This window comes from Nyctereutes procyonoides, unplaced genomic scaffold (genome assembly GCF_905146905.1).
Source record: "Nyctereutes procyonoides isolate TBG_1078 unplaced genomic scaffold, NYPRO_anot_genome, whole genome shotgun sequence".
Taxonomy (NCBI): domain Eukaryota; kingdom Metazoa; phylum Chordata; class Mammalia; order Carnivora; family Canidae; genus Nyctereutes; species Nyctereutes procyonoides.
This window is the reverse complement of record NW_026575159.1, coordinates 26,821,943-26,833,958: the sequence shown is the minus strand read 5'-3', so window position 1 is coordinate 26,833,958 and position 12,016 is coordinate 26,821,943. Positions and strand designations below refer to the sequence as shown.

General features: G+C 45.2%; 1 protein-coding gene across 5 annotated transcripts in view; it reads right to left on the bottom strand.

Moving 5' to 3' along the window:
- Nucleotides 1–12,016, bottom strand: part of KHDRBS3 (KH RNA binding domain containing, signal transduction associated 3) — a 181,688-nt gene that overhangs the window by 10,035 nt on the left and 159,637 nt on the right. For 4 of the 5 annotated variants that reach the window (XM_055314239.1, XM_055314237.1, XM_055314240.1 and 1 more), the window contains exons 8-9: nucleotides 417–578; nucleotides 126–184 (exon numbers count right to left, since the gene is read on the bottom strand). In XM_055314239.1, coding sequence (XP_055170214.1) covers nucleotides 126–184; nucleotides 417–578 — 221 coding nt within the window. The remainder of the gene's footprint in view (nucleotides 1–125; nucleotides 185–416; nucleotides 579–12,016) is intronic. The other variant, XM_055314242.1, reaches the window with a different exon arrangement.

Sequence of the window (12,016 nt, the reverse complement as noted above, 5' to 3'; positions counted from 1 at the left end):
ACAGATGAGCCGAAAGGAGGCTGGTGTTAGAGTCAGAAGGTCTCCCCAGTTAGGATCCCGAAGGTGTTTCTACGACCACTAACCCGTTCCATTCCTGGCTCACGTCGCTCGGCCTAGTTACTCACCGTAGGAATCGTAGGCCTCCTCGCTGAGTCCATGTCCGTAATCATAGTAATCAGCACCACTGCAGCGAACAAAACACACACACACACACACACACACACAAAAGATGAAAACAGGCCACAATAACATGACTGTGAGTTTAAATCCTATTCAGTGAAGTATCCTAAAACTTAGAAGAGACAGCTACCCCAGGGCAGGGCTACACACTGAAGGAAGGAACTCCCGCTGATGGCTGAGATCCGCCCCAGAAACCTCAGACCTTAGGAATCACCAAAGGTTTCCCACCCGAATACCTAATAAATGCGTCTGACACGTTAGCCACAGCAACTGGCCGGTGAGCACAGAGTGAGTGTCCCCTGTGCGTGACGGATCCGAGGCCTGCGTGTCGTGCAAGGGCAGGGTCTGCACAGACGGTGGGTGTGCGGTGGACAGCCTCACGCCCGGGGCCCGGCACCCTGGGAGGGGAGAGGAGGGAGAACCACGGGTCTGCCCGACGGAAGGGAGGCCAGGGCTCCCTTCCTCCTTAGCTCCTGCCGGCCCTGCCTCCCAGAAAACCCGCCGCGGCGTGACCTGCGGGCGTTGGGCCCTTTACACCAGGGACTGAGATCTGCTGTTCCGTTAGGCCGGCACCACGGCGTTAGCGTCAGGAGGTCAGGGCGATGCCGGAGTCGTGGCCGGACAGCAGGGAGGCTCCCGGCCTCGCCGCGTCTGAGGATGGAGGCTGAGCATCTTTTCAGAGCACAGGCACGGCTACGTCCTTGTGTCCAGCATCCTTGAGATACTGGGGGGGCTGGAGGGAGCCTGTTACCACGGTCATGCTGCGGGGGATGTGGCAACAGGCCACACACACACAGTGTATGTGAACCACACGTGATTTTTTTTGTAGGAACAAACCTAGGGAAAATCTAGATTACTAAACCATGGCAGGCATAATTAGTTTATGATGCTATTTTGAGTAGCCAAGGAAGAGCTTCCACTCACCCTCTCAGGCTTTCCGCTTTCCCACTCTGCTTAATTTTGTAGGGAAACAATCATCCTGAATGTGTTATCTTGGATTGTCATGGAAATAAACATTCTCATTATTCCAACCTCATGCAATCAAGTAAGAAGTTCTAATCAAAATGGAAAATGATCCAGCTCGGCTGCTTAACACCTTAGGAAGTTGCAAGATGAATAACAAAATCCACGGCGTGAGTGGTGCTGTGTGCCAGCTGCCGAGATCCCACAGAGTCCTCCCGGCAGCCCCTGGGTGAGTGGAACTGTCATACCCATTTTAGAGACAAGGATGCTGCTGCAGATCAGAAAGCCAGGATGTCAGCCTACACCCTCACGGAGAACACACAGGTGTCACCCTTGTTGGTCAAACATGCCTGGCTTTCCTGCCACGCTTCCATCGTCAGGTGAGCAGTACCAGAGACTCCTCGCCTCTGCTGACTGGCACAGCACGGCGATCCTAGGAGGAAGGGGTAAGCAAGGGGGGCAGGTTCCTTTTTGCCTCAAGCATGTGCGGGGGACTCTTCACATCTGCTCCTCCTCCTGCCAGAAATGTTCTTCTTTCCTCTCCTTCCAAGCTCCCTGCTACTCAGTCTGTAGCCAAAATGCTTCCCAGTTTCCCAGAGTTAGGCTGGCTCCCGGGGCGGCACACTTTGCTCGCTTCTCGCCCTCCTCTGGCTGCCAGGCCCTCACACTACATGCACTGAGTGAGTCCACGGAGGAGTCGCATCATGCTGGCTTCCTGGAGAATGTGATGCTCCAGCAGTTCTGAGCAACCAACCAGGGGGGTGAAGCTGAGGTAGAGGTGCAGAGAAGGGGCAGGGGGGTGGCGGCAAGGGCCTTCCAGGCTGAGGGTACAGCACACAGAAGGCCCAGATGCACCAGACAGCCTGAACAATTTGAGTGTCTACAGGCACTTCCATCACACAGAGTTAATAAGCACTGATAAAACGCTGAGGCTAGAATATTCCTCGGTATAAAATGCTTCCTCCATGTGCAAAATATAGGTCAGATCTTGTTATCCTGGTTTAATCACATCCTCACTGGTTAATTAAATATCGTGTAACATACTGGTTACGATGGGAGCTCTCTATGGCACGGAGATAGAACATAAGCTCTCTGGGATGTGCCATTAAGTTCCATGGCTTTTTAAATGTTGCCCAGGAAGAGAAGAGTCACTTCTACAAGCTGACCTAGTATATACCACGTGGAAACGTGCAATTTTCCTAAGGAGGCACCTGTAGCTATGGGGTTTTATAAAAAGGTCTCCAGGTTGAGAGCTGACGCTCCTAGGGGACGTGGCAGAGAGGCAGGGAGTATGAGAGGCAGGGCACTCTGCTCAGTGAGACCCTGCATATCTGCCTGCATGGTCACCCTTAATATCTCCCTCAAACTGCCCTCCCTGGGGATGAAACAGCTGAGGCTCGGTGAGGCTGAGCCACCTGCCCAGAGTCACAAAGCCCAGAAGGAACAGCGTCTACGCTCAAAGCTCAGGATGCCACCACCACCAGGTGCTGAAGACCTGTGCTGGTAGCGGACTGCTCACTGCAGCGGGGCCACCATACACAGGTGGTTCCTGTTCACTCTGACCTGACCCAACACTGTTCCAGAATGTCTTATGTGCCCCCTCTGGGGCTTACAGGATCCCTCCTTGTGCTCAGAAGTCTAAGGATCCACATGAACTCACTGCCGTGTGGTCATGGTCATTAGTGCTGCCTTACTTTGCTATCTGCTCTCAAGCTCCCTCTCTCCCTTTCAATAGTCCTAATTCTCTCTCGAGGCAGCAAACACACCTGTGGTGAGAAGGAAACACGAGGGATGAGCTAAAGAGGATCACAGAAACACTCATATTAAAAAATTAAAATCAGCAAAAACAATCAATATAAGAAATAATATTGCTTTCCTAGCTTCTAAGGCTTTATAGCTTTAAATGTGAGAACTGCCTTTCAAGTAGAACATTTTTTTCATCTTGAGGACAGAAATTCAGCAACTAACCTCTTGATGAAATGTCAGTGTCAAATACTGGTCAAGACACTGGAGTCTGAACCGGGCCCCCACCTGCTGGGCTCCCTGGGAGAATAATCCCACTCACTATCTTTGTGCTCCGGCCGTCAAACCCCGGGCCTGCTCTAGATGCTGCTCAGACCTGGGCGCCTTTGACATTCTTGATGGCTCGTGCACAGCATTTGGCCACAAAGTAGTCAGAATGACTTCTCATTTTGTTGAAAATAAAGTGGCTAATGTTTCACAGAAACTCAGCACTAAATTAAATGACCCTCAGTCCCCTTTCCAAAGGTCAGAAGTTACAGCATAATGGCTCCTTAGACAAATAAAAACCCAATGTTCTTGAGAATTTTATCTGTTGCACAAAGTGAGTTACATCTTCGTGGGCCTAAACGAATTTCCTTTACGGAGACAGGTCCCCACTGTGTAACTCAAAACTGTAAATGGCAGGCACTGAAGTTAACCAACAGAGAGGTCAAACAATTGCTTTTTGACCCAACCAAGTCTTTATTAAACGGACTGAACAATAATGCACATCAGTATAGACTGGGCATTTGTCAGTGAAGTGCCCTAAAACCGTTCAGTATAAAAAAATCGGAGGCGAAGAATGTTTCCAATGAGTGGGAGGGTAAGAGGTAACAAAATTTGGTCCAGCAACGGTCTGGTGATAAGACAATCTCAGTTTTGACAAGTGAAAACTTTAAACTGACATTTGCTATCATTTCACCCAGTTTCTGATTATTTATTGCAAGACTGTCATCAAGCCAGGAAGCTGGGAGCAGCTGAGCCCCATTCTCATACCTGTCAGTTCCACTGAATTGCTTTGCCAGCGCTTCATCTCGTGCACCTCAAATGTCTATTAGCCAAAGATGTGTCCTATTTCCCAAGGATAAACTAAAAACCCAACATACGGCAAAAGGGAAAAGACACTAAAAATCTCTTCACTTGTGCATACAACACGTAACATTAATACAGGTAAGAAAACACAGTAGGCCAAACAGACCTCAACTCCATCAAAATGGACCCAGGGAAGCTGCTCCCGGAACAGAGCAAGAGGGGGCTGCTCTTGTTGGTACTATGGCCACACCTGCCGGGGCCTTTTCTTCCTCCACGCTCCACCCTATCTCAGTGGTGGAGGGAAGTGCGAGGATGCAGTCTAACTCCTGGCTTTCCTGGAGGTTCTTGGTTCCATCGACCAGGACCAAGAAATGGCCCTCTGCATGGAGAGACAACACAGGGAGTAAGGAGCAAACTGTAGCCCTAGGATCAAGTCAAGCACTAGCTAGACCTTCTACTCTCCATTGACAGGGGTCCCAGAGGAGGACAGAAATTCTGAGTCCCCAGCTCACCCTGTCCCCATGGGATTGAGAAGGCAATCCTGACATCTGCCTGTCCCCTGTCCTTTCAATTTCTTCAAGACTCTCCACCAATTTCTACTTTAAAGTCACTGACACCAATCTCATTAGCCCCCTTGTTTGTATTTATGTCAGCTCAGCAAGTTCTAGAATACTAGGACTCCTAACGTCTTGCCCACCCACTGCTGTCCACCCACATCTCCTACCCAACTCTGCAATCCTTTCACCGGGCCCCCTAAAATTCATGGCCCGCCACTGGCAAAACCCCCCGTATAGTCAGAGTTTCTAGTTTGCTCAGGGCAAAGAAAGTTGTGCAGTCATTCTTTTCACTGGCTATTCCCTTTGCCTGGAATGCTCTAGTCTCCGGATATCTGTGTGGCTAACATCACCTTTCTCAAGTCTTTTCTCAGATGATGCCATCTCAACAAGGCCTACTCAAGATCACGACTGTAATCCCCCTGCTCTGGTAACCCGCGTCCACAGTACTCTGCTCTATTTTTTTCTACAGCACGTTTCACTTTCCATTATACTATCTACTTAGTTATTATATTTACTGTTTTCTCTCAGTAGAATGAGAATGTATGCTCTACAGGGAGGGAACTCGAGGCTGTTGTATTCAACAACATACCTCAAGTTCCTTTAGAACAACGCCTAGTACAAGGCAGATGCTCAGTAAAATTTGTCAAATACATTGACTTAATTACAACAAAATTATTGAAAAATTATGTGGCAAGGCAATGCAAGAAAGACAAAGTATTTGCAGTGAATAAAGGGGAATAAGACATGGCTCCTCTCGCCTTAATTCTAAAGGTGTAAGATGGACTCAAAGGACTTAATATTTTTCGGGTGTTGGATAGACTTGAAAAGTACAATTAAGAGGAAGCACTAAGCCCAAGTGTGGTCCTATATTTAGGAAATACTTTTGAGCACTTACTATCTGAAAGACACCATTCTGAAAAATGGAGATAAAGAAATAAAGAAGGTGTGTTCTCTACTCTCAAGAAGGTACACTTCCACAGAACAGGGTATAGGTGTGGATGAGCATGGATGTGCATCCAAAATACCTTGGAATCAATCAGAGTCATTTTATTGGGAGGTGAGAGAAAGGCATGCAGGTAACACATGCTTGGCTGAGGGGCTGAACGAGGAGGGAGGAAGTGACATAGTGAGTGGGGGTCAGACTACAAAGTAGTTCATGAACTCTCAAAAAGGGGGAATTACTCTACTGGTTCACCTGGTACACACAGGTCTCTGACAGTGTGCGCCCCTGTGTATTTTTTCTCATTGAAGCTCATGGCAAATTGTTGAAGTAGGTATTATTCTATCTCTTTTATATATAATAAAATCTGAAGCTCTGAAAGTTACCTAAACTATCCAAGGATGAACATGAACAAGTAAGGCCCAAAGCTGTAAGTCAGGTCTGTCTGCGGCCACAGCAGATCTTTGTACAATGGGAGCTGCCTCCTCCTCCTTTATGATGCCAAGGAGTTTGGAGTTAATCCGTGTGAATCCTTTGGGCAGCAAAGTTAAGATGGTCTGTTTATTCTTGCCCCTAATCCTTTCCTTGTCCCGTGTTATGTTCACAGCTCTCTGGGCACTTGGTACACCCTTCACTGTAAATGAACAACTTGTGTCTTCAACTTCTGATTTTTTTCTTTTACAAAATTCTCTCTCTTCCCCTTAATCTTCTTAGTTTTTCCATCCTGGTCACCCTACTTAGGTTACCTCTGAAGTTTTGGGTTCTGTCTTCCATCCCAATCTATCATACTTGCTGGCTCTTTGTCCTTTGGTGATACTCAATGGCCTTCTTTAACGTTTAATCCCCAGCTAACCTAACCGGTTTGGCCTTTGTGGCTTCCATGTCTTTTTACCCATATGAAGATTTAATTACTTATTTTACAATCACCTTCTATTCTTTGAGCTCTGTTCTGTCCAAGTGTTAGTTTTTCAGTTTGCTGAGTCCAGTTTTTTTTTTAATGTTTAGTATATATTGGGTATATTTCATTTTTTTGATTTGAGATTCTCAGCTTGCTTGTCTGGCGATGTTACCTCCTGTTTAAAATAGCTTTCATCTGGTGGTTGTGGAAAAGGGACAGAATATATGATTGGGTGGGATATGCAGTCATTTGTCTTCTGTGTCTGGAGCTCCTGGTTGCCCTACAGGGTGGCACTAAGGTCTGGCTTTGCCCGGCTCCAGCTGTAATCTGGGAATAAATACCACTACCCTGCACCGCAGAGCACCCCTCAGGGCAGGGCCAAATGAGCCTGGCTGCTCCAAGTGCAGCTCTCCAATCAATTCTCCTGGTGCCCCTTCTTCACAGTCATTGGACCTCCCCATCACTGCAGCACATATCTCTTCCATGGATGGGGCTTTGTTTCATTTTGCTATCCCATAGATCTCCATCCATTTGCTTTCCCTTCCTCAGGAATCTGTCACTTCCTGGGATTCTGAAAGGGGAGAGTGAGTGGAACAGGTAGGTGTTCTTAGTCCATCCTCTTGATTTACTTCCTTGCTCTTTTAAAGTCCTTTTTAGTTTATAATGCATTATAGATTATCCCTTAATCCTCAAAGCCCCTGTCTGAAGCAGACATGATATTTAGTTTTACAGGTGAGAAAAATGAGGTTAGAAGATGGGAACTATGTGTCCTCTGTCGTGCTGACTCCTAGCATGCAGCAGCATCCCCAAACCAAAGAGCAGAGAAAGACTAATATCGACACTAGGACACAGCACTGTCCATGTCTCAATCAAGAGTCTGTAATAAGGGTATGTTCTTGCGATGGTTGTGACAATTTTCTTGGGTGGGAGGTGAATATGGAATTCATCCCAGAATTCATCTTTAGTGATTCTCTTCCAAAGTTACATTAGTAAATTCTGTGCTGTTCAAACTTAACATAAAAGGCTTGGCGTTTTTCTGGATTATTTTGGCTCATTCCTTTGAGATATAACTTTATCTATAATCCTTTTGATAAAAATTAATATTTTAGCAGACATCTAGTCTGGCCCACATTCATTACCCGGCAGGACGAATTATGGGACTGGGCACACGTGGCCCAGGTAACAGCTCCAGACTAGCTGCCCCCAGTCTAGTGCCTCCATGGTACTCAGAGCCTGTCATCCTCACACAACTATTAGGAATTTTTACAGATAAAGCAGAATAAATGAGAAGTAATACTCAAAATGAAATTCTGGGAGTACTCTTGTTTTCCCATTATCACAGATAACTGAAATATCTGAAATCCTTCAGGATAAGTGGCTAAAAAACCCTCCAATCTGCTCTCAATGAGGGCCCTACGTCTCAGTCCTTTCATAACATTTAATAATATTTCCCCAGGAAGGTGCTGAATAAATGTTTCTGAACTGGGCCGCACGAGCCAGAGGGAAGACTTCTAGTTACTACCAACCGCTCTGCTACATTGCGCCCTTCCCTGGTGCTTGGTCATTCCAGCTCCTACAGGAGGCCGCTCTCTGAACTGCACTGCTGTCCTCTACGATGGGAGAGATGGCGGTAACGTGACTCCATTCCCATCTTCTATGTTCTGTCAAGTGTGTTGCAGATCTAAATGCAAGGCTGTTAATCTGTTGTCCTCTTCCCCTGAGGACTGCAAATTTGGACGAGGCAACCTTAATGTGGGAGGGAGGCATGCGCCAGGCCCTCTCCCCAGGCACACTTGGAGCTCACAGCATCCCACTGTGGGACAGACACACAGGGTGATGACCCTTCTGCCCTCAGGGAGCTTATGGTGTGAGGACAATTCATTGGATGGGAAGGCTGTACAGGGTTAAACTGCTTTAGGGAACTTCCTTTATTCTTCTCTTGCTGCTGGATCCATCTCTAAGCTAGCGCTCTCCCAGAGCAGTAACAGAATTTGCGTCTGCAAAATGGCCTAGAGCAGCGGTGTTCAAAGTATGGCCTGTGCACTCCTAAGAGCCCCTGCCATCCTACAGCGGGCCCACCAAGTCAAACTATTTTGACAAAAATAAGCCAATGCTATTCCTCTTTTTCACTGTGCTCACATTTCAAGCAGTGTGGTGGGTAAAACTGTCAATGCTTTGGCAAGAACAAGGCAGCCGCACCAAAATATACTAGCAGTTAAATTAAGAAAAGTACTTTCATTGAAAAATGTCTTGATGAAGCAATACAAATGACTAATTTTAATGAATCTCAACTGTTAAGTCCACACCTTTTGATGACTCTGCATGATGACACGAGTGTGCTTATGGGAGCTCTGCTGGCTGCAGCGTGGACTGAGCTTAGGCTCTGCGCACAGCACCTCTTCTATTTGCAAGAAGGAAGCACAGACAGACCGTGGGTATGCAGATGTACATATGTGGCAGATTTGTTCTCAAGAAAAACTGACAGTATTTGTTACCAATGATAGAATTCAAGGTTTCAGGTATACACTACCATTTTGAAAAATTAGTATTTACCCCTATAAATAGGGGTGGATAGGAAGCCAGGACTTAAGGACATTCTCTGTTGAGACTGTGGGTGGTAATAATGAATATGATTTTTTGCTATTACACAAGGAAATGTGCTACAGCGTTCTGAAAATATGCACAACTCAGTGAACCAGTATTTCTTAAATGACCCACGTATGTTTCCAAATCCACCAAGCATAAAATGGACAAAGGTATTTTTTTTTTTTTTAAAGATTTTTCTTTTTTTTTTAATTTTTTTTTTTTTTTTATTTATTTACAATAGTCATACAGAGAGAGAGAGAGAGGCAGAGACACAGGCAGAGGGAGAAGCAGGCTCCATGCACCGGGAGCCTGACGTGGGATTCGATCCCGGGTCTCCAGGATCGCGCCCTGGGTCAAAGGCAGGCGCCAAACCGCTGTGCCACCCAGGGATCCCGGACAAAGGTATTTTAATGTAACTGAGTATGAAAAGTTTATTGACACGGTTTCAGAATCCACATTATAACTAACCTTTAGGAAACTACCACCTGCCAAGCTTTGGTGTAGTATCAAAGAATATCCACAGTTACGTGGAAAGCTGTCAAAATACTTTTTCTTTTCTCTTTTCCAACCACATATTTGCTGTTCCAACTACTTCAACCAAAACAACATGTTATATCAGACTGAATACAGAGGTAGATATAAGAACCTAGCTAGCTTCTATTAAACCAGATACTGAAGATATTTGCAAAAGTATAAAACAATGCCACAATTCTTACTAATTTTTGTCTTGGAAAATAGCGATTTTCCATAAAAATAGAATACTTAATGTTAACATTAAGTAATGGATTGCAACTGTTATATATTTCATGATTAATAAAGGTTTTTAAATGTTTCTGTTTTAATTTTACATATGATAAATGTTAAAAGATATGAGCCACACATACCAAGCCACCTGCGGCCCTTACTAATTTTTGAGAGTATAAAGTATAAAGGAGTCTGGAGCCCAAAACCTTTAACCACAGGCATAGGATACTTGCCTGCAGGAAGTATGAGGAAGGCAGAGTTACTATTATACACTTGCTGGAAGAATAATTCTTTTATCTGGAAAAATGTCTCACTGTGCATGTAACTATGGGGGAGGAAGGCTCACTCCCAGAGCTAGCCTGGGGGACAGAGCTCAATGTCACAACTGCTGCCCCAGATCTCACACATACCAGGATTAATAAACCAGGTCTTCCGGGCATTTGGCAAAAAGTCAGGGGAGACTTAAACTTCTTATGAGCAAGGCAGATATGTAGATCCCCCCAGACCCATTGGCATGGTTTTAACATGAGGGCAGTTTCAATCCCCTCACTGGTACATGTCATTTTCTATTGCCTAGAATCTAAGAAAACAGAGACAGAAGTTGAGGTCTGAAATAAATTATTCTCTTTAGGAATTAAAAATTACATACATTTGCCAATAATTGGAATATTTAAATATTCAATTTAAATGGCCAGATATAATTTACAGTTTCATCAGGGAATCCCTCTTTTTCTGAGAGGAAGGTTCAGTAATTCTATTAGCACAAAAACTTAAGGTCTGATTTTTGGAACTCGTAGACCTTTCACAGCTGACATCATTAACCTGACCATCAGACATTCTGCTGCTCAGAAGACCCATCACAAGGCCTGCAGGGGAGGGAAAACAAAAGCAGACTTAAAAAATGATTTTGCAAGGTGCCCGGGTGATACAGTTGGTTACCCTAGAATTTTGGTTTTGGCTCAGGTCATCATCCCAGGGTCTCCGGCTCTGTGCTCAGCAGGGCGTCTGCTGTGGTTCTCTCCCTCTGCCCCTCACCCCATTTGCACATGTGCACGCACACGCTCTCTCTCTCTCTTAAATAAATAAACCTTTAAAAATAATTTTACCATGTTTCTTTAGCTCAGAGATTAGATTTGGCAAAAAAAGTAAGTGGAAAATGGGGCTTAAAACGATGGGGGGGGGGAGTTATTCCTGCCCCTTATTCAAACAACTAAGAATTTTTTTTTATATTTTATTTATTTATTCATGAGAGAGAGAGAGAGGCAGAGACACAGACAGAGGGAGAAGCAGGCCCCATGCAGGGAGCCTGACGTGGGACTCGATCCCAGGTCTCCAGCATCAGGCCCTGGGCTGAAGGCGGCGCTAAACCACTGAGCCACCCGGGCTGCCCAAAAACAACTAAGAATTAACATAAATTTCAGTTTACAATGGAATCCTATTTAAAATCCTATTTTAAAAATGGGTTGATACCAAATACATACACCATAAATATATTTTTTAAATTGTAACTGAAAATTTAAAAAAATTTTAAAATTTTTAAAAAATATTTAAAAAATAGGATTTTAAAGATTTATTTATTTATTTATTTGAGAGCAACTGAACAGAGGGGAGCAGAGGGGGAAGGAGAGAGAATCCCCAGCAGACTCCCCACTGAGTGTGGAGCCCCACAGGGGACATGATCCCACAACCTTGAGATCATGATCTGAGGTGAAACCAGGAGTCTGAAGCTAAACTGACCGAGCCACCCAGGCAGCCCTTAGAGATAAAACAGGATTTAAAAATGACAGATGAGAAAACTGAGGTTTTTCTTCTTTACTAATAGATTAATAATTTTTAAAAAATCAACAAAACTGGTTATACTGAAGTCTGCATTAGTCATCTTATTTTGTGAAACAGGCTATTACAATCTGAATTTTACTGTGACATGAATAGTAGCTTATGTTTCTGTAAATTCAGTAAGAAGAACACGTTCTCTGAACTTGGCGCAAGTCTTGTCCTTGTTCTGCTCTCCCTCGTAGGCAAACCGAGGCCGGCCCACTGCAGGCCCAAGAGCACAGGAAGGGAGGCAGGGAGGGAGGGAGGAAGGGAGGGCCAGCCCTGCACACAGCAGCCCCCCTCCCAGGGCAGGCAACTTCCGGTTCTCAGGGTCTTGGCTCTGCCACATGCAGCTGCTTTGAAGCAAATGCTCTGAGCCAAGCACTCCGGGCCTGCATTCCTTTAGTCACTCACGGATTCAATTAAAAAGAGGAAAAAATCACTACCTTCAAAAAGCTTATATTATAATGGGCGGGACAGACAATAAACAGTTTGTATATAAACAGGAAGACAGAAACG